General features: G+C 42.4%; 1 protein-coding gene across 10 annotated transcripts; it reads left to right on the top strand.

Annotated features, from left to right (window-relative positions):
- On the top strand, positions 1-21,223 carry cs (citrate synthase). Of its 10 annotated transcripts, XM_079675229.1 has the most exons (11): positions 17-184; positions 5,798-5,845; positions 6,402-6,509; positions 8,800-8,865; positions 9,454-9,585; positions 14,729-14,917; positions 15,513-15,712; positions 17,516-17,645; positions 18,054-18,155; positions 18,933-19,142; positions 19,816-21,223. In XM_079675229.1, the coding sequence occupies exons 1-11, from the start codon at positions 134-136 to the stop codon at positions 19,984-19,986; spliced, it is 1,407 nt and encodes a 468-aa protein (XP_079531355.1). In that variant the 5' UTR covers positions 17-133; the 3' UTR covers positions 19,987-21,223. The 10 variants fall into 10 exon arrangements, with proteins under 10 accessions (XP_079531359.1, XP_079531352.1, XP_079531350.1 ...); XM_079675226.1 differs by lacking the exons at positions 17,516-17,645; positions 18,054-18,155; positions 18,933-19,142; positions 19,816-21,223 and adding exons at positions 15,890-16,094; positions 16,133-16,446; positions 16,501-16,726 and having other exon boundaries at positions 4-184; positions 15,513-15,733; XM_079675232.1 differs by lacking the exons at positions 17,516-17,645; positions 18,054-18,155; positions 18,933-19,142; positions 19,816-21,223 and adding exons at positions 15,890-16,094; positions 16,133-16,446; positions 17,450-17,501 and having other exon boundaries at positions 6-184; positions 15,513-15,733.

Below are 21,223 nucleotides of genomic sequence, written 5' to 3'. Positions count from 1 at the left end.
TTCCTGCGGGCCAGAATCCCTCTTCTTCAACCTTCTGTTTCTGGAGGGGCACCTTCAACAAGCTCCGCACCGGCAGCGGCTTCATTTCGTTACTCAAGAATACGTGGAAATACCACACCTGTTCACAGACACCATGTCCTTCCTCACTGTCAGCAGGTTAGCGCCTAAACTCCTCAACTCAAAGGTGAGTAGAATCCAAACGGCTGAGATTTTAGACGTCAAAGTTGTTGAGCTAACGACGCTAGTTAGCTTAGCCTAGTTAGCTTAGCACTGTCAACCACATTGTGAAATCCTGTTAACGCAGGGTGTGGTTAATACTTTCTAAAACATCACAATATTAGTCTTAATTCCTTGCTGTTTTTATATAGGGGCGGTATTACGATATAATGTGAGTGTATGAAGTTGTGTCTTGTTAGCCACTGTTAGCATTAGCTGGCCTGGTGGTCCTGCCTGAACGTGTTTCTGAGTTTCTGTGTTTCTGTGTCCAGTTAACTTTCTCTGTTCTCTGGCAAACCTTAAATATAACAAGCATGAATCATTAACAGACACTGAGTGCTTCTAAAGTCAGCTCAGACTTTGTGTTTATTCAGGAAACACTGTTGACCTTCAGGTTAGGATTTCTGCCAAATATCTAACATTAGAAATCTATTGTGTCCTAAAATATATATATAATAGTTATATAGTAAGGTTGAAACAAGTGTTTTAGTGAGGAATAATTCAACAAACATCAGTTTTATTGTGCAATATCAGCTAGCATGTTTCCACGTTTTAGCATGTGAAAAGAAACGTGGATATCTGAGAATTAATACTGACTTTAAATGCTTACAAAAGAAGATGCAATGTGATTTAAATGCATAAAATAACCATGACATGTAAGGTAATATTACGATGCATGCAACACAGGTGATAAACAGCAGAGAAAATGCAAGTCTGACATTTTAGAAAGGGCATAAAGGACACGGTGTTTCTGCTCCAGCAAGTCATTCAGCAACCAAACAGGAAAGGTCACCTTTTAGTTTTAAGGTTTGACCGAGTAATAGACAGCAAAGACACACTGGGTGATATCAGGTTGCATTCAGGCTCTCAGGAGGTCACATGTATGTTCCTACACGCCTTAAAAGTGATCATTTATAGTCTAAAACCCAAGCAGACTGAAAGCCAGTAGTCATTTGAATCTGTTTGATGAGGGTATTGGAGCTGCACCTCTTAGTACATTCATTCATTAGTTTACTGAAAGAAGTGAGCCTCAAATATGGAGATGTCCTGCTTTATCGTTTTAACGTGAATACATGTGGGCTTTGGCCTGACTGTAGAGACATTTAAAGGCATCACCTTGGACTTTTTTCACTATTTTATGATATTTGATAGGTCAAATGATTAATCTGCACATTGATCATTAAGGATAATTATTAAAAGTTGCACAACTACTTAGATTCTCTTACTGAAACATTAACAGTGAATGATAAAGTATATTTCCTTCCATGCTGACTGTGACCTTCAGTGACAGTAATCTACTGTATTACTCCTGCGACCTCTGACACTGGATGACCCTCATATCATCTCCTGACACCCACTAAGTAGCTTTTCCTACGTTTAAAACAAGAAATCAGCGACTAACGGTTCCCCTCTTTTAACCTGGTGTCCCTGTTATCTGTCTTGTAATTAAGGAGATGTCGATAAACCCCTTTGATGCACTCACCCTTTCTCTCTTATCAGCTGTAATCTTCGAACAGGAGTTTTATTATGGAGCTTTTCGTTTTCCATATCATGCTCTGTCCCTGAACTACGACTGAAAAGCATGTGATGCTGGCAACGTGCGACATTTTTACGCCCAATTAAAAGCATTTTGATCCGCCTCATTTATCACAATCAAGGGGGCTAACAAAGTGTGATTATGTTTCTAAAGGCATGAACATTTAACACGTCTTTTCAACAATTTTCTTACATTTTAAAGAGCAGACAATCAAGCAGATAAATAGATTAGATAATGTTTTAGTTTCAGCTCCTCAGGTCTTTCAATAATTTAGAAACAACGAGGAATTCCAAGTAATTTAAATCTTCTTTTAGAGGAACGGGTTAAAAATGAAATGCCCTAACTTGTATTTCTTAAAGTGCAGAAAAGAAAAACAGTGGAATCCTTCAACATGTGCCTCATACAGTATCTATGGTTGTAATGATTGCATTTTATTATTATTCTAACGCTAAATGCAGAGTTTCTTTAAATACAGCCGTTTAAAGACACGGTTCACTTCTCCAGCTTTCACATTCAGTTGTAGTTACCTTGGATATGTTTTATTTACTTGTACACACGTCTTCACGTGTTTCCTCCCCTCCTGCTTTGACTCTTGGTTGCAGAGTAGGGTTTAACCTTTCCCTCTGGCAGGGAGCGTCTGGGTGAAACGGCTCTCTATATTTAAGACCCTGAGCTGTTACATAACCTCTCTCTCTCAGCTGTGTGTGTGTGTGTGTGTGTGTGTGTGTGTGTGTGTGTGTGTGTGTGTGTGTGTGTGTGTGTGTGTGTGTGTGTGTGTGTGTGTGTGTGTGTGTGTGTGTGTGTGTGTGTGTGTGTGTGTGTGTGTGTGTGTGTGTGTGTGTGTGTGTGTGTGTGTGTGTGTGTGTGTGTGTGTGTGTGTGTGTGTGTGTGTGTGTGTGTGTGTGTGTGTGTGTGTGTGTGTGTGTGTGTGTGTGTGTGTGTGTGTGTGTGTGTGTGTGTGTGTGTGTGTGTGTGTGTGTGTGTGTGTGTGTGTGTGTGTGTGTGTGTGTGTGTGTGTGTGTGTGTGTGTGTGTGTGTGTGTGTGTGTGTGTGTGTGTGTGTGTGTGTGTCCCATCTTTTTGTTTTTCTACCAGCTTTGTCTGCTTTTATCCGAGCACCAGTTGTGTTTGGGGGGGGGGGGTGATCCCATTGGGAGGAAAGCCAGCTGTCTCCTTGACTCCTCCCTCCCTCCCCTTCATTGATACATGTGATAATCTAACAAGAGTCCTGTTTTAGTAGCGCTGAGCTTTAACAAGACTTCTCTCCTCCAAACAATTTCATAACCACAGCAGGTACTTCTTTAATCCGTACGTCCTGTAGCAACAAACAAGCAACACATCGGGGCTTAAAGGGATAATGTGTGGCAGGTATTATGGTGCATAATTAACCGAAATGTATTGGCTAGTGCATTTCTTTTGATGCATGTACAAATAAATGTTATTCTGAATGAAGGATTGTGGATTTAGAGAGATGTCCCAACCTACTAATCATATTCTACGCACTTAATAAAATATCTTTGTCTGGAAAAACTCACTGATTATTTTAAATATCTCCATTTAATGATACTGATGCCAAAACAATCCCTGCAATATCCTTAAAGGTCCCATGTCATGCTTTTCTGGTTCTTACCCGTCCCCTTGTGTGTTATGTAGCTTTTTCTGCATGTAAACGGTCTGCCGTCACAAACCCTCATGGAACCTTTAATCAAATAGCAATAGCAGTGATAACAATTGTTGCAGCCCGAGTAAAATGTCCGCTTTTAAAGTGTGTAACAAACCATAGCTCTGTTAAATACTGAGTGCCGTTTCAGAGATTTGAATGAAGTGTAATCCTCTGTCTCCTGTGATGCAGTTGAATCCCCTGTGAGCATACGTTAGCTGCCAGAAGCTAACTTTTTATCCAGGTTTAAGCCACTTCATGGTGCTGTTTAGCTCTTTGAACCGCATGAAGGATTTTAGTGAAGGACATCTGAATCGGAAGTAATCAGAGAAACAAGCTGAGCTAACGTTAGCGGCAGCCGGAAAGAAAACTCCGATTTTGAACCTCAAAATAAAACTTTATTCACTGTTTTTATATCAGAAGACATTCTTAAAACCTCCTGAAGCATCGACACTGAAGGAATCCCAGAGCAATGTTTGTTCTCTCTGTTAATGAGGGATGTTTGTCATTTCCTTTACATCGCTTATCTTGGCAAAACGTCCAAACAGCCGATCGTAAACGCTGAGCAATCATCACCTGATTATTCCCAGTCTTATCTTAGCCGTGTACAAATGACCCTATAACAATTATCTTTGTTTACATTATTGATTCAGAAGCGTCTCATTGAGGTTCACGGTTCAACACCTGCAGGAATCAGAGGTTAAATGAGGCGAGGTCAAACATTTTAACACCAAGACGCCAGTGGCCAATAGTTTGATTTTTGCTTCTTTTAAATGAGCAGGAGTATGTCAGTGGCTGCTTCTTTGCATACAAACAGGTTTTTAGCTCGTACTGAGACTAAACCGGCAAAACCAGACACCCTCAGTTGACCTCCGTGAAGAACGTCAGGCTTCCTCATTATCTTCAACCTATTATAGCCGCCTCATCTCTGCTAATTAATTAATCTACGTTGATGCTCTAAGAGCTGGAGCCCAGAGGACTTTCAGAGAGGAGACATGAAGTGCTTGTCAAAGGATTCATTATTTAGACGCTTGATTAATTTCTAGTTGTAACGCCTCGTCTGTGCTGCAGTGCAGGGGGAACGGTATCTGAATGGTTTCCTATCAAATACCTCAATATTGTACGGTGGACTTCTGGTGTTTTGTAAAAATATTAACACTAACATTTATGTGGGTAAAAACAAACAATACAAGAGCTCGAACGGTCTGTTATGTTGAATAATATTGACATCACTTCACTGCAGGGCTGTACCCGAATGTTCGTTCGTTGGAGTACTATTCGGGTTTCAATTTGGATATTCGTTATTTTTTTTCTACATTTTTTTATTTTTGGAAATCTCCAATATCAACGTAAGAGCTTGTGCTTCGACAGGGGGTGCTCACACTTAACCATAAACGTTATTGTTTACTTTCTCCGTCTTTATATGTAGATATGACTTTTTCTCCATTAATCTCGTCACGTTGTTTCCATAGCAACAACAACTTCCTGTCGACTGCGCGAACTCTCCTTCAAAATAAAAGCATGTCCATACAAAATATGAAGCCAAGCCAAATTACACTTAAGACATACACAACTGCAACGAAAGTAACAAACACAATGCGATATCCTTTTCAATTTCAAAGAACACAAATTGGGTTACCTTAACAAATAACTATAAAACAACAATACTGTAGAATAACGAAAAGGATGCCGTGAATACACCGAAATACACATGTCGAAGCGGTTCGCTGCTGATTACTACGCTCACCCCCGCGCGGAACGAATATTCGCTGCTGATTACTACCGAGTATCCGGAGCCCGAAAAATGGTATTCGGGACAGCCCTACTTCAATTCACTCTTATGAGATAAGATCGAGTCTCCCATCGTCATATCGATATCATCGGTATATTGCCCAGCCCGTGTCACATCTCTGTCAAACTGTCAGAAATAACCTTTAATTCTTTATTTTGAATAACTAGAAAATGTTTTGGTGTGAAGATGTCTGAGTGCTCTTCTACTACTTCAACATATTAGTTTGAAAGTCTGTCTTCACTCAGGTAATGGCTGTTGTAACTAGAGGACTGGCAACAAAAATCATCAGCTGTTTTTGTCCAATTATTTTTTTGAGTTAATCTAAAGTCGTCTTGGTTCATATTTAATAGCTTCAGTAACCTAGAAGTGTTGCTTTATGGGTACATTTGTACTTAAAGTAAGATCATACTTTGCTTAGTACCAGACAGGATCGTGCAAAGTGTCAAACGATATTTAATAGATCAAATAAGCATTAAATAACAAGTTGGATTTACATTTTTTGCTCGTATGAAATATCGACTTTTTGCACAGTTCATGAAGAGTTTTGGGGTTTCTGCTTCTCACTCAAAATCTTATTTCTTGTGTTTTCCCAGAATGCCGCCTTCCTTCAGGCTGCCAGGAATGCCAGTGCTTCAACAACAGTAAGTGCACTGCCTCCTATATTCATGTCATTATCACTCAAAGGACACTGAACGACTCTAACCCCTTCATACACACTATACATGACACTAAGGCACGTCAAGTGAGCTTATCGTGGGCATATTGTATAACAAATATATATAAAATGTATATATACTAATATTGTGAACCCTGCACATAAGCCTGTCTTTCTGTTCGAAGCTTCCCTCTTGTCTGCACACTTCTTGACTTCAATTCCAATGTGCACAATCTTGTACTTAGCTTTTTGTACATTTAAATGTTGTTGAAATACTCCTATAATAGTTCTATTTTTTGGTCCTTTACTGTGTCTATGTATGCCCTAAACACAACTAAGAATATATGCGTTTAATGGAACACGTGTAAAAGCCACTGGTTCCTCCTCTGTTGTATTAATAGCTGACCTTTGCCGAGCCACAGGTCGATCGCTCTCCCTTCATTGTTGACATAAAGTCTGTTTGATTGGTTCACATCGGAGGAGCAGTGTGTGGGTTTTTTATTTGAAAGATTAGATGTTATATGAAGTTGTGTTTTTTGCAGAATCTGAAGGATATCCTGGCCGACCTCATCCCCAAAGAACAGACCCGCATCAAGAGCTTCAAACAGCAGTACGGCAAAACCAACATAGGCCAGATCAACGTCGACATGGTGAGTGACGAACGCCACGGTTCAATATCTTTGTCTGGTACACATCATTTTAAATAAGCACCGTCAGTCGAGTAGTTTCAGAGAAATGTGTAATTGTAATGAGCTTGAATCCTGTGTCTCCTGTGAGCATACGCTAGCTGCCAGAAGTGGACATAAACAGAAACGTACTTCTTATCCAGTTTTAAGCCACGTCTTGGTGCTTTTTAACTCTACATTTTAACCGGATGAAAGGTGTTTAGTCATGGTACCTGGATCTGAAGTAAGAAACAAGCTGAGCTAACGTTAGCGGTAGCCGAACAGCGTGCGGGGGAAACTCAGATTATTAACCTCAAACTTTGTTTATTGTTTCTATATCAGAGGAGACACTAAACGCCTCCTGAACCGTCGACACGATTAGCAGACGCCAATATATCCGTTACATTTCAAAACGCCTCATAAAAGCAGAAGCTCACATTTGAACATCTACCCAGCTAACACCTTATCCACTTCGTAATGTGTTTCCGTGTGGATTACAGGCCGGTCACGATGACGTCCTGTGTCGGTTGCTGAGTTGTTCCAGAAAGAATATAATATCCGTAAACCACATAAGACCCTTTAAGGACGACTAACTAATGCAGCCTTTCAAAGAGCACTAACTTCTGTGTATTAGATCAGACTAGATTGGAGAGAGACAGAAGAGAATTACGGCCACATGGGGAAACATTTGAGATTGAGTTTTTTGTTCTTTGAAAGAAAGTCATTATTTTGAGATTTTTAGGGGGAAAAAATACAAAATGTTACCCCCAACATATTTTGTTATTTCTCAGAGAAACTTTTTTTAAAATCTTTTTTTTATTAGATATTATTATTATTATTTCCAGAAAATACATATTATTTTTCAGAAAAACTTTTTTTAATATCTTAGAATTGTGAGATTTTATCAAATAAAAAAAGATATCCCCAAAAATGTTTCTCAGAAAAACTTTTCTTTAAATATTTTTTATATAAATAACCCTGTAATATATATATATATATATATATATATATATATATATATATATATATATATATTAGGGCCGGGACTCGATTAAAAAAAATAATCTAATTAATTAGAGGTTTTGTAATTAATTAATCGCATTTTTAATCACATATAAATATTTGACCTGAGAACAGTGAGAAGATGTCAATAAAGTGTGCCGTCACACAGAGGTCATTTGAATTGTTTACCGAGGTCCAATGATCCCCAGTCAGGGCAACACATTCGGCTTTCTCCAATAAATTCTCTTTCTCTTCCTTTTCATTGTCATAAAGCCGCTGGATTCTTTTTGTCTCTGTCTTTCTGCATGGCAGCTCATACGTTGTGTCAGACGATGCAATCTGTAGTAGCTTTTGCAGCCCCTTATCTTCTACCACTCCAAGTGGTCTACAGTCGAGTGCAATCCAGTGAGCTGGTTATTTTTTCAGACTTGGACTTAGTTATCCTGGCCCTGAAACCAGTCATCTGGTTGAGTGTGGGTTGGGTGAGGGTCCTACTTGTCAACCCTCCCGATTTTCGCGGGAGACTCCCGATTTCATTGCCCTCTCCCGATTTCTGACAAAATCAGATTTACTCAGGACTGTTTCCACTCGGACTTTAATACAGCTCCACCATTGTTTGGTTTCCATGGTAACACGTCTCTTTAGCAGCGCGCGCAACTCAAAGTCTGAGAGGGTGCGGCAGATATTCACAGAAAACAGAACAAGAATCAACAACTGCTCTCTGCTCACTCCTTTCCTGTGAAATACAGGTCCAGCCCACACATATGCTCCATCAAGGACGGTGCCTCAGGCCAGAAGGCAGTGCAATCACAAATACAACAATTATGTTAATGTTAATCTAACAGCTCAGGCGATCCGGCTATTGTTCACTGTAGTTTGTTGTTGTCTGAAGTCATGAACGTTAGTTGGTGCTCCAGTATAATCGGTACGCCTGAAACTCATCCAGTGAGAAACGTTCCGCATGGCAAAAATAAGTGCGATTTAAAATGCGTTAATTTTTGTGTAATTAATTAATCTTAATTAACGCGTTAAAGTCCCGGCCCTAATATATATATATATATACTTTTATTTCCAGAAAATAAACATAATTTTTCAGAAAATATATACGGTTTAATCTTTCTGAGAAAAAAAAGCAGAATTAAATACATTTTAAATTACAAGAAATCTTACTTTTTGTCCTGCCTCTTCCTGCAATGTTTAACACGTGCTATTTCTGTTGTTCAAATGTCTCCACCGTGTCGTAATGTCTCTTTGTCCTCTGCTGTGTCCCCAGGTGTACGGAGGCATGCGGGGGATGAAGGGTCTGGTGTACGAGACCTCTGTTCTGGATCCTGATGAGGTCAGTTTGTCTCCAAGCTGCTTTAATAAGTGAAACTCACTCCGAGGCACTTACCCCGATTCCTCTGAGAGCAGCATGTCGTAACTCATCCTGTGAGCCAACAGAAATCAAGTCATCCACAATCACTAGCCACTACTTCAAAAAGCACGGTCACCTTTTTAGTTTTCGAGAGCGAGGGACAGCCAGTAGAAGAGCTGAGTGACCTACTGGTGATAAAGGGATGGAGACGGTCACTTCCTGTCCATGCAGGGCTCTATACGTGATGACAAGAACCTTAAGATGAGTCCTTCACCGGATGGGAAGCCAATGTAAAGATCGTAAGATGGGTGTGATGTGAGTCCTCCTGCTGGACCTAGTGGATCATTTGTAGACGGGTCAGAGGTGACTTGAAAACGAGTGAGAATGGAGTTACAATAATCCAGCCGGGATGATATGAAAGCATTAAGATGTTTTGATTGTTATGCGTAGTTTCAGCTACCCACACCAACTATACATGCAAGCAAACATAAGAGAAGAAACTATCATATAAGAAACAAAAGAATATAAGCTGCACGATAACAATACATTTCTGTCTCCATTGAAACGCAGGGTATCCGTTTCCGTGGCTACAGCATCCCAGAATGTCAGGGTCTGCTGCCCAAAGCTCCCGGAGGAGAGGAGCCGCTGCCCGAGGGTCTCTTCTGGCTGCTGATCACCGGACAGGTGCCCACCGAGGAGCAGGTGAGACGAGCATTTTACTGTGGAGGTTTAATGAGGAGGGGGAGATGGAGTGTTCACAGCTGTTCATTATCTGCATCCATCTGTCGGGGCTCGTCAGATCGTATCTCCACTTCGTCTCCTTTCCTAAATTACATTTTCCTGCAGAATGAGGGATGATGATTATGATGAAGAGGAACTTAATCATATGTGATGGAGAGATAGATATATGGAGAGATAGATGGATGGAGAGATTGATAGATGGATAGATGGATGGATGGATAGATGGATAGATGGAGAGATAGATGGAGGGATGGATGGATAGATGGAGAGATAGATGGATAGATTGATGGAGAGATAGATGGATAGATGGAGAGATAGATGGATGGATGGATGGATAGATGGAGAGATAGATGGAGAGATAGATAGATAGATAGATGGGTAGATGGAGAGATAGATGGATAGATAGATGGATAGGTAGATAGGTAGATGGGTAGATGGATAGATAGATGGAGAGATGGATAGGTAGATGGATAGATAGATAGATAGATAGGTAGATGGAGAGATAGATGGAGAGATAGATGGATAGATAGGTAGATGGAGAGATAGATGGATAGATGGAGAGATAGATGGAGAGATAGATGGATGGATAGGTAGGTAGATGGAGAGATAGATGGGTAGATGGAGAGATAGATGGATAGATAGGTAGATGGAGAGATAGATGGAGAGATAGATGGGTAGATGGATAGATAGATGGAGAGATAGATGGGTAGATGGAGAGATAGATGGATGGATAGATGGAGAGATAGATGGGTAGATGGATAGATAGATGGAGAGATAGATGGATAGATGGAGAGATAGATGGGTAGATGGAGAGATAGATGGATAGGTAGATGGAGAGATGGATAGATAGATGGGTAGATGGATAGATAGATGGAGAGATAGATGGGTAGATGGATAGATAGATGGAGAGATAGATGGATAGATGGAGAGATAGATGGGTAGATGGAGAGATAGATGGGTAGATGGATAGATAGATGGAGAGATAGATGGGTAGATGGAGAGATAGATGGATGGATAGATGGATAGATAGGTAGATGGAGAGATAGATGGGTAGATGGATAGATGGATAGATGGAGAGATAGATGGAGAGATAGATGGGTAGATGGAGAGATAGATGGGTAGATAGAGAGGTAGATGGAGAGATAGATAGATGGAGAGATAGATAGACAGATGGATAGAGAGGTAGATGGAGAGATAGATAGATATGCTGTTTGTTGGTGGCTCTGATCAGGATGCATGTCGTGTGTAACAGCTTGTCTTTGTGGGTAACTATATCTGTTAATGTCACTCGATAAGAATCCTTACCGGAGCGCCTGCTGTTCACACCGCTGTGACTCTCATGCATTTCATTCCAAAGGTTCATTATTTTATGTGAAGCAGAACATACCACGCTGTTATAGTAACGCTCTCTATCAGCCTTTGAAACTCAAACCATTTTGGGAAATAAAAAATATATTTATAATCGCAGTGTATCATAAACGTGCGACGATTAGTCGACTAATGGCCGACTAGAAAACACTTTAGTCGAGACATTGCCTCTCATTGAAAGCTTGTGTCTCTAACAGGAGAGGCCGTTGTGAGAGACTCGTGTCGTCATGTTCCCGCTCTGCCGTTTATCTTTATTCTTCTGAAAGTGTAGGTAAAAGTCCGGCCAATAAAACCATTTTCTTTGTGACCCAATTCTGTAAAGCTGCTCCGAGCCTGACCTCGTTTTCAACACATTTTATTATGACCGTTTTATCTCCAGGTCACAGCCTCCTATAAACTACAGATTGTTTTATAACCAGGAACAAATCTCACTCTATCTTTCTCTAAATACCTCTGCCACCGTTCGCCTTGAAGAGGGTAATCGCACTGATAACACAGATTCCAGTATTGCCTCACCTCTTATAACCACATTCTGAACTTCATTGCACCTGATATTGACTTTAAAAGGTTCTTCTTAGCAAACTATTTCCATTCTGCCTTTTTAAAATGAACAGCTCAGTATTGTTGTAAATGTACAACCAAAACATCTGCATGCTTCACTTAGAGACGAGGTAATAGGCACGTTCACACCGGAGTACTTTCACGTTTAGTTCCGTTCGTGCCTGGAATGTTGCGTTCACACCAAAAAGAGAACTTGGTTCAGAAAACTTTTACCTCCATGTTTAGTGCCTGCTAGAGAGGTGGGACTATCCTGGGGAGAAAAAAAGTACCAATTTCTATTGGCTGGGCGAACTGCAAACCACGCCCCGTAAAACTCCAACAAAGTGTTTTGAAGCCGCCATTGTATTTGCTGGCATTAGCATTATTAGCATTAGCATTAGCCCCGCGCACAAACGGAGAGACACTAATTTATGGCAACACAAAAAAAACATTGGAGCGGTGGAGATTAGGAGGTTCTGGTGATTTACTCGGAAGGCTTCAGTTTATTTGAGTATTCAGAAGAATCTCCATCCTTAAATAAACACTGAGGAAATGTTGAAGTCTGATATATACACATGACATCTTCAACTCATTGAATGTTGTACAAAGATATTTGTCTGTTTTTAAAAGATACATACCCACCACCTGTCCCTCACCCTTACCCCGTTCGGTCATGGTCACAGTATATATGAAACAAGAACAAAAACAATTAACAATAATACAATAAATAACTTGCAGGAATATAGCAAATTCACATTGAGTAAAATTATAAATATACTAACAATAGATGGCAAATAAAGCCGATAATGTATGGAAACAATAAAGAATATCAAGAGTAATGGTCGATTCCACTGCTTTAGTCTTTAGTTTTGCATCACGTTAAGAGCTTTTTATCGATGCAAAATCTGCTTCTGAGAATGAACTAAAGCTGTCGTGTAAATGTAGTGGAGTAAAAGTATTAAGTAGCATTGAATGGAAATACTTAAGTGAAGTACAAGACAATCCAGATTGTAGTTAAATACTGCGCTTGAGCTTCTACCTTCAAAGTCTTCATCATATGCTCAGGAGCTGCAGCGTCGTTTTTACAAATGGAAAAACCAAAGTCCTCCAACACTTTAAGAAACAGGAAGGAAGGTACAATAAAATGGTGCAAAGGAAACGATGTGCTTGATGCAGTCAGAGCAGGATGTTTCAGTTCCCCTCTTGACTCAAGATCTGTATTCACTTTTATTGTCATGTGTGCATAGAGACAGTGTAGTTAAGACAATGAATATCTGAGGTCACAGGCTCCTCCAACAGAGTAACACAAGAGCCGCGTTCACACCGCAGTGCTTTTCCCACTTTAGTTCCGAAATGTCGCGTTCACACCAAAAAGAGCCGGAACTAAAATGAGTTCATGAGAACCTTTTTACCCCCTTTTCCGTCCCTGCTAGAGAGCAGGGACTCTCATGCGGCTCTCTTGTGAGAAAAGAGCTATATTTCTGATTGGCTGGGCGGATTGCAAACCACGCCCCGTAAAACTCAAAAGTGTTGTGAAGCCACCATTTTATTAGCATTATTAGCATTAGCATTAGCATCATTAGCATTAGCCCAGCGCAGAAACGCAGAGAGACTAACTTATGGCACCACAAAAGAAAACATGGGAGCGGTGGAGATGAGGAGGTGTCGGCATTCTGGAGATTTACTCTGAAGTGTGGGGAGTCCCCAACAACCGGGGACTTCCGGCCGGGGACTCCGGGTGGCAGTATACGCCTTGAAGTTGTTTGCGGCCTGCCAGTTAACCCAAAGCAGAAGAAGAAGTGACGTCAGCGGCTTCATTTGCGTAATCCACCCCCAGGGAACTTATTCCGGTGTGTACGCGATCTGTACTGAGTTCATGAGAACTAAAGAGTTCTGATGAACTAAGTTCTCATGAACCTTTGTGGGAAAAGTACCTAATGACACAGATAAAAGAGTGCAAGTAAATCAAATCAAATAGAATAGAAGTAGTGCCGTAAGAGTCTATATCCAAGTGATGCATCGTGTGTAAGTTGCATGAACAGTAGGGGTGCAACAACTAATCGACTTAATCGATTAAAATCGATGACCAAATTAGTTGCCAACTAATTCAGTCTTCAATTCGTTGGTGACGTCATCACGTGTGTTTAACGCGCCGTTAAGCTCCAACGTTATTGGTCTTTTTATCGGTACTGGGGACATTTAAAACATATGTCATGTATTATTGCTACACAAACATTATCTCTCAGTCTTAGTGAACTCGTTTCTAACATGCAAAAAGACAAACAAACGCGTCTATGGTCGGTGTATTTTGATCTTTCCAATCCAGACGAGATCTCTCTCTCGTCTGTGTGCGAGGGGGCGGGTCAGCTTACACACACTCAGCTGCTACATGCAGCAACACACGGAGGAGATGGCGGACAGAACGTGCTCCGAGGTGTGGTTACATGTTACCCGTCTTGAGGTGGACAATGCTCGTTGCCAAGAGAGTTTAGTATGTAAGGGTAACACGAGCAGTTTGTCTAAACATTTATCAAAGTGCTCCACATCCAGACGGAGGAATGCACCGGGTTCGACTGTCTTTCTAGCAGCTCTGTAGCCCCATCCACCGGTAACGTTTCCACGTCAGGTGTTATGTATGCTAGCAGCAACACACAGAGTTAACTACATTATACAAACATGGGTTAATGATTAGAGGTAACTGAGTTATTTACTTTGTTAAAGTTTCAGCTATTCTGTTTACAGTTCTGTCATCAGATTATTTAATAAGATTTGTTAAAACATTGTTTCTTTTGATGTGAAATATTATTTAAATAAAAAGCAATGTTAGTTTTGTTCAAAATGTGTTAAGTTAATTTAATAATGTATGTATTTTTGAATCAAGCATTCATCTTTATTGTCTTCATTGTTAGTTTCCACATGCCTAAAACAACCTCAAGCTAAATCTAAAAGTTGATGGCTAAATAAGAGCGTTTCGGAAATTGTGCAAGGCCTAATAGTCCGAATAGATCATTAATCGATTGATTAATCGATTGTCAAATGAGTCGTTTGTTGCAGCCCTAATGAACAGGTGAATGTTATGGATGTTCTTAGTTCAGGTGTTTAACAGTCTGATGGCCTGTGGGCTGAAACTGTACATGATGTAGGAGCAGGATATTTCAGTTCCTCTCTAACGGTGTGTGTGTGTTCTGTCCCTCAGGTGAGCTGGGTCTCCAAAGAGTGGGCTAAGAGAGCGGCCCTCCCCTCCCACGTGGTCACCATGCTGGATAACTTCCCCACCAACCTGCACCCCATGTCCCAGTTCAGCGCCGCCATCACGGCTCTGAACAGCGAGAGCAGCTTCGCCCGCGCCTACTCCGAGGGGGTGCACAAGTCCAAGTACTGGGAGGTGAGTTCAAACCATCATGTCATCGTCTGCTGATGGAAACTTCTGAAGCAATGGAGACTCGGAGAGACACGGGGAGAGCAGGAGCTTGATGGCAAACACTGACGGTTAATTTGGAGCTACGGCCGGAGAACTTGACAAGACGTGCTGCAGACACGAGAGTAACACAGCGGGGGGCAAACCAATTCTGAACATCTTGCCTGTAGTTTCCCAAAGTGAAACTAACATTGTCTAATCGGGAAGTAAAATGAAGTCGAAGCAAGTTATACTTTAGTTTGATCCGGCCGCGCCCTTTGAAACTTTCAAATGTGTGATTGGCTTCAACGCCGTCATCTGGGGATTGATGAATACCACTCTGCTTTTTAGATGCATGTTTCTTTTCCAACTTTAATTGTAAACCCTCTGAGAGCAGAAATGTTCTGTTGAGCTAAAGGAGAACAGTTTGAATCCTTTACAGGAAATAATACAATGTTGAATGCTACCCCTACACACACCCCCTCTTAGTCTGGGGTCTTAGCACAGAAAGGAAACCTTGTATCTCGACTATTGGCTGCATTGCTCTTTAATTCCTTGAACCCCCTTGTGCTGCTCCCCTCAGTTTGTGTATGAGGACTCCATGGATCTGATTGCGAAGCTGCCCTGCATCGCTGCCAAGATTTACCGTAACCTTTACCGTGAGGGCAGCAGCATCGGAGCCATCGACTCCAACCTGGACTGGTCCCACAACTTCAGCAACATGCTGGGATACAACGACTCCCAGTTCACTGAGCTCATGAGGCTCTACCTCACCATACACAGGTACACACACTGCCCACACAGGTACACACACTGCCCACACAGGTACACACACTGCCCACACAGGTACACACACTGCCCACACAGGTACACACACTGCCTCACACAGGTACACACACACGACCTCACCACACACAGGTACACACACTGCACACACAGGTACACACACTGCACACACAGGTACACACACTGCACACACAGGTACACACACGACCTCACCACACACAGGTACACACACGACCTCACCACACACAGGTACACACACTGCACACACACTACCTCACCACACACAGGTACACACACTACCTCACCACACACAGGTACACACACTGCACACACACTACCTCACCACACACAGGTACACACACTACCTCACCACACACAGGTACACACACTGCACACACACGACCTCACCACACACAGGTACACACACTACCTCACCACACACAGGTACACACACTACCTCACCACACACAGGTACACACACTGCACACACACGACCTCACCACACACAGGTACACACACTACCTCACCACACACAGGTACACACACTGCACACACACGACCTCACCACACACAGGTACACACACTACCTCACCACACACAGGTACACACACTGCACACACACGACCTCACCACACACAGGTACACACACGACCTCACCACACACAGGTACACACATTACCTCACCACACACAGGTACACACACTGCACACACACTACCTCACCACACACAGGTACACACACTACCTCACCACACACAGGTACACACACTACCTCACCATACACAGGTACACACACTGCACACACAGGTACACACACTACCTCACCACACACACTACACCAGTGGTTCTCAAACTTTTCCTGTCAGGCCCCCCCTTTGGACAAAAACATTTAGGGTTTCCCATTAATGTACCGGTCGCTACAGTGGAATGTTCTACTGCAACAATCCCCACGCAAATACACAACGTACCCGCGACTGTTACAATGAAGGCTCAATAATCAGCTCACGGCATATAGGTGTAAGCAGGGGTAAAGTGCTATTTTTATAGGTGGTGTGTGGACCTCACATAGGGGGGTCCGGGGGAGCTTGGGAAGATTTGTTTTTAAATATTGAAGTTAAAAGCATCAATCTGGTGCACTTGAAGCAAAATGAAGAGATCTATGGATACATCTCTCAACACCCATTTGAAACAGAACTGTAAACAGATTTACTTTTTCTTTATGGATATTTTACAAATCACTCCCTTTTAAACTGTATTCTTTTTTTAATGTCATACAGTATTTCATACCTGTTTTTAATTTATTCTCTTATTTTTTTATAACTATAATGATCATATAAACGTGTGCCTCGGAAATATTTGTTTACATTAATGGTGACCAAAACGTTTGAGACCCACCGAGACCCACTGAGAGTCCTTTAGCTGACTGAGCCTCTCAGTCTGACAGGAGAGGACTCTCCTCCACCTGGTTGTTGAAAAAACTCCTTATATCCGTTAGCGTAGCTCGCTAGCACCAGAAGCTAACAACTACGATCTCCGGTACTGGTGCGCTCTCTCACTCTCTCTCTCTCTCGCTCGCGCACACACACACAAAATGGCTTGACACACACACACACACACACACACACACACCCCCCGACGTAATAGTACTGTATCATATTATTTTCGAATCAATTTTTTAAATGTTTTTAACCATTTTTCCTCCTGGTCTCTCGCGCACACACACTACCTCACACAGGTACAGAGTACAGCGTCAGCATGTAGCTGGGTTTTGACATCTGAATGTATCCCTGTTCTCTCTCAGTGACCATGAAGGAGGGAACGTCAGCGCTCACACCAGCCACCTGGTGGGCAGCGCTCTGTCCGACCCCTACCTGTCCTTCAGCGCCGCCATGAACGGCCTCGCTGGCCCTCTGCACGGCCTCGCCAACCAGGTCTGTACCACCAACACATGACATTTCACTGAAGGGAGATGCATCGTCTCCCAATAACATTTTAGGAGATGAAGTTTGGTTGTAAATAACAAAATAGAAATGTGTCTTCAGGGTCTGGGTGATTTTATACATGCTGGGAAACTCAAACAGGCTGATGTGATTAATCTCACCTGCTTTCTTCAAAATGTGTTATAAACCGAGCTTCACTTGGAGTTCACTGGCTGTTAAATCCTCTCCTCCTGTTTATCTCAGCCTGAATGTGTGAAGGACTTTCTCCTGCTCTCATATTTGAACCAAAAAGTGGCTCAGATAGAATCGTGGAAGTGTCATAATGGTGTACTTATTTAGCATGAATGTACTCACGGTTATATCCTGTTAATAACTTGTTCTGTGTGTGCGTGTGTGTAGGAGGTGCTGGTGTGGCTGACGGCGCTGCAGAAGGAGCTGGGAGGAGAAGTGTCTGACGAGAAGATGAGGGATTACATCTGGAACACACTCAAGTCTGGACGGGTAAATAAGCACCAACTGTTGTGCCCATTTGTATGTTTGTTTGTTTTTGAGCACTAGATGGCGCAATGGGGCACGGGGTATTTAGGTGATTGAGCAAACAGTTGTTGACCTTTTTGCAAACACACGTCGTTTCTGGGATAAATAAATGATATTAATAACAAAAATGGAGTGGTGGTAATTGGAGAGCACACGCGTATAACTTAAAGGAACACAGTATCAATCCAAGGATATTTTGAGTGGCATTATTACATGGCCTAGTTGAATACTCAATTCTGATTGGTCGATTCGGAACACGTGACACGTTGTTAATCCAGTAGTACAAACCGCTGTCAAGCACTTATTGACCGTTGTTAAGGACGCTCAGTCCGCTCGATTGAACTGTATACAGTTTGAACTGGGACAAGAAAACAGCAGAGAAGTAACGGGGCAGCGGTCCAGACGTCCAGACGTAGACATCAGACGGCGACACGTGTTCAGTTCCTTTGGCGTTAGGGCAGGGATATCTAGATACTCTCCAAGGTGTATAGCATGTTTGAGATAACTATTAGTTTTACTGAATATAATAATAATGATTACTGTATGCAGAGCTTGTGTCTGTTCTTATTTCATTATGAGTAATAACTGTTCATAAACATGGGATGCCAAGATTCACAGTTGAGTTGAAAATATATTTTACTAATCTGTTGCTCCGTTTTTAACAAAGAATTAGATTTTCCGAGTAGAAGCAGGAAGTATTTCATATGTTCTCTCTAAATGTGTCTCCCTCTCTCTCTGCAGGTTGTCCCCGGTTACGGCCACGCCGTCCTGAGGAAGACGGACCCCCGCTACACCTGCCAGCGGGAGTTTGCTCTGAAGCACCTGCCCAACGACCCGCTGTTCAAGATGGTGGCTCAGCTCTACAAGATCGTGCCCAACGTGCTGCTGGAGCAGGGCAAGGCCAAGAACCCCTGGCCCAACGTGGACGCCCACAGCGGGGTGCTGCTGCAGGTGAGACGTGTTTAATATTCATTATCTCAGGGTGCTGCTGCAGGTGAGACGTGTTTAATATTCATTATCTCAGGGTGCTGCTGCAGGTGAGACGTGTTTAATATTCATTATCTCAGGGTGCTGCTGCAGGTGAGACGTGTTTAATATTCATTATCTCAGGGTGCTGCTGCAGGTGAGACGTGTTTAATATTCATTATCTCAGGGTGCTGCTGCAGGTGAGACGTGTTTAATATTCATTATCTCTGGAATGCTCTAAACATCCCGATAGCAATGAATATCTGAAGTGCTTTGACAAAAAATCCATAAAAATATCTCATCTGTGGAAGCTGTACTGTAAAAAGCACGACCAATCATCTGAGCCGGCCCGGCTAAAGTAACTGGATGGCCTACCTGCCTGTCACGTTCGTGTGTGTTGGAGGAGGGGCTCTGTGAGGAAGTGGCCGATTTGTTCCGGCTGTGTATTTTCAAATTCTAGCGCACTCGAGCGGCTTTCTCCAGAATGACCTACCCCACCTTTGAGTAGCTCATAACCTTTTTAATAACAAATACTGTGTTTTGGATTTTGCACTCGTCCATATTGTGATGAGATAAAGTTGTTTTCCTCAGGTATCTCTCTTAATGTTAATGCATATCTGACAGTAACCTCCCCCTCCCCCCCCCCTCCTCTCTGCAGTATTATGGGATGTCTGAGATGAACTACTACACGGTTCTGTTCGGAGTCTCCCGGGCTCTCGGTGTCCTCGCTCAGCTGGTGTGGAGCCGGGCGCTGGGCTTCCCTCTGGAGCGCCCCAAGTCCATGAGCACGGACGGACTGATGGCTCTGGTGGGGGCCAAGTCAGGCTGAACACCTTAGCACAGGTGTGGGGGGGGGGGGCAGGGCTTAAAGTGAGGGCTGCAGGGGCGGAGGAAACATCCAGGGATTTAAAGAGACAGTACGCTTTTTAATCCTCTAAAGAAGGGCCATTTTAAAACACGTGTAACCCGCAGTAGACTCGCTATAAACCGCAGCTGTGTTCCTACGACCAGGCGGTGACATTCATTATGGGATCTTATCAAACATCTAAAGTCGCAGTTATTGTTCCCCCTGCTAGCTTCAATCATGCAACGTCCCCCTCCCCGCGCTTCACTCCCCTTAACGAACACTCCAGTTTAGAGTCGACCATTTCAAAAAAGGTACTGGCCCTTTAAATCTTTGGTCCCGCCTCCTCCTGCTGCTTGTAGTTTATTTTTATTTTTCTTAAGGACCTGTGTCGCCTCTATGATCAAAATAACTGTCGACTTCCTGTCTGTTTTTAACGGGTCTCTGCTCAAACCGCGGAGAGTAATGTACAGTGACGGTAATTAAAGAATACAGATTTGAGCAAAGGGTCTTGTAATTGGCAGTAAATCCTTTCAGAGCAAGTGTGAATTTTGAAGTGTGTTGGGATGAGGGTGGGGGAGGGGGGGCTTTGTACATTAAGTCCCGTCTCTATTTGAGTGTGTGTCTTTAGCCCCACAGCGGAGCGCTTTAAACAGCTACTCCAAACTGAGCACTTGCTTGACTGGATCCCCCTAATGAGTAGCTTAGATGAAACCATGATGACTGCGTCCCCCTTTTTACAGTTCTTTTTCTCTTTGGTGTTGAATATGTATAAAACTATAATCTCTGGGTTCTCATTTGGTGGTTTTATTTATACTTTGTGTACATAGTTATATATATGTATAGCTTGAATGTATGAGCTTGTAATAACCCCAATGATTCCCGTAGTTTCCCCACAGCGTCGTGTAGAAAGCGCCGAACAAAACTCAGAAAGCTGCAGCTATGTAAATACACGACTCGATACGCGAGATTCACGCTTGCTCTCAAAGCCCTGGGTTTGTCAACACTCCATGTGTGTGTAGTTTATTTCTAGTCAGCAGCTTCCTCCGTGTTTTTAATCCCCTCTTCTGGTTTGTGTTATTTTGATCGTAGAGGTTGTTCGTGTCTGGGGGACTCGGTAGAGGAATGTGTGGGGGTCAGGTCAGGAGGGGTCAAAAAGGGCAAGATCAACTTGAGGAAAACCCAACGAAAAAAAGAAAAATAATAAAGGTTTTTATTGACA

Source organism: Notothenia rossii (genome assembly GCF_949606895.1).
Source record: "Notothenia rossii genome assembly, chromosome: 4".
NCBI classification, from domain to species: domain Eukaryota; kingdom Metazoa; phylum Chordata; class Actinopteri; order Perciformes; family Nototheniidae; genus Notothenia; species Notothenia rossii.
Note: the sequence above shows the minus strand (reverse complement) of the source record. Positions and strands in the feature narration are given on the sequence as shown.

Coding starts and splice junctions, on each gene's coding strand:
- cs (XM_079675233.1), top strand. CDS start 134: ATGTCCTTCCTCACTGTCAGCAGGTTAGCGCCTAAACTCCTCAACTCA. Junction 185..5,797: donor CTAAACTCCTCAACTCAAAG/GTGAGTAGAATC, acceptor GTGTTTTCCCAG/AATGCCGCCTTCCTTCAGGC. Junction 15,734..15,889: donor TACACACACTGCCCACACAG/GTACACACACTG, acceptor CTGCACACACAG/GTACACACACTGCACACACA.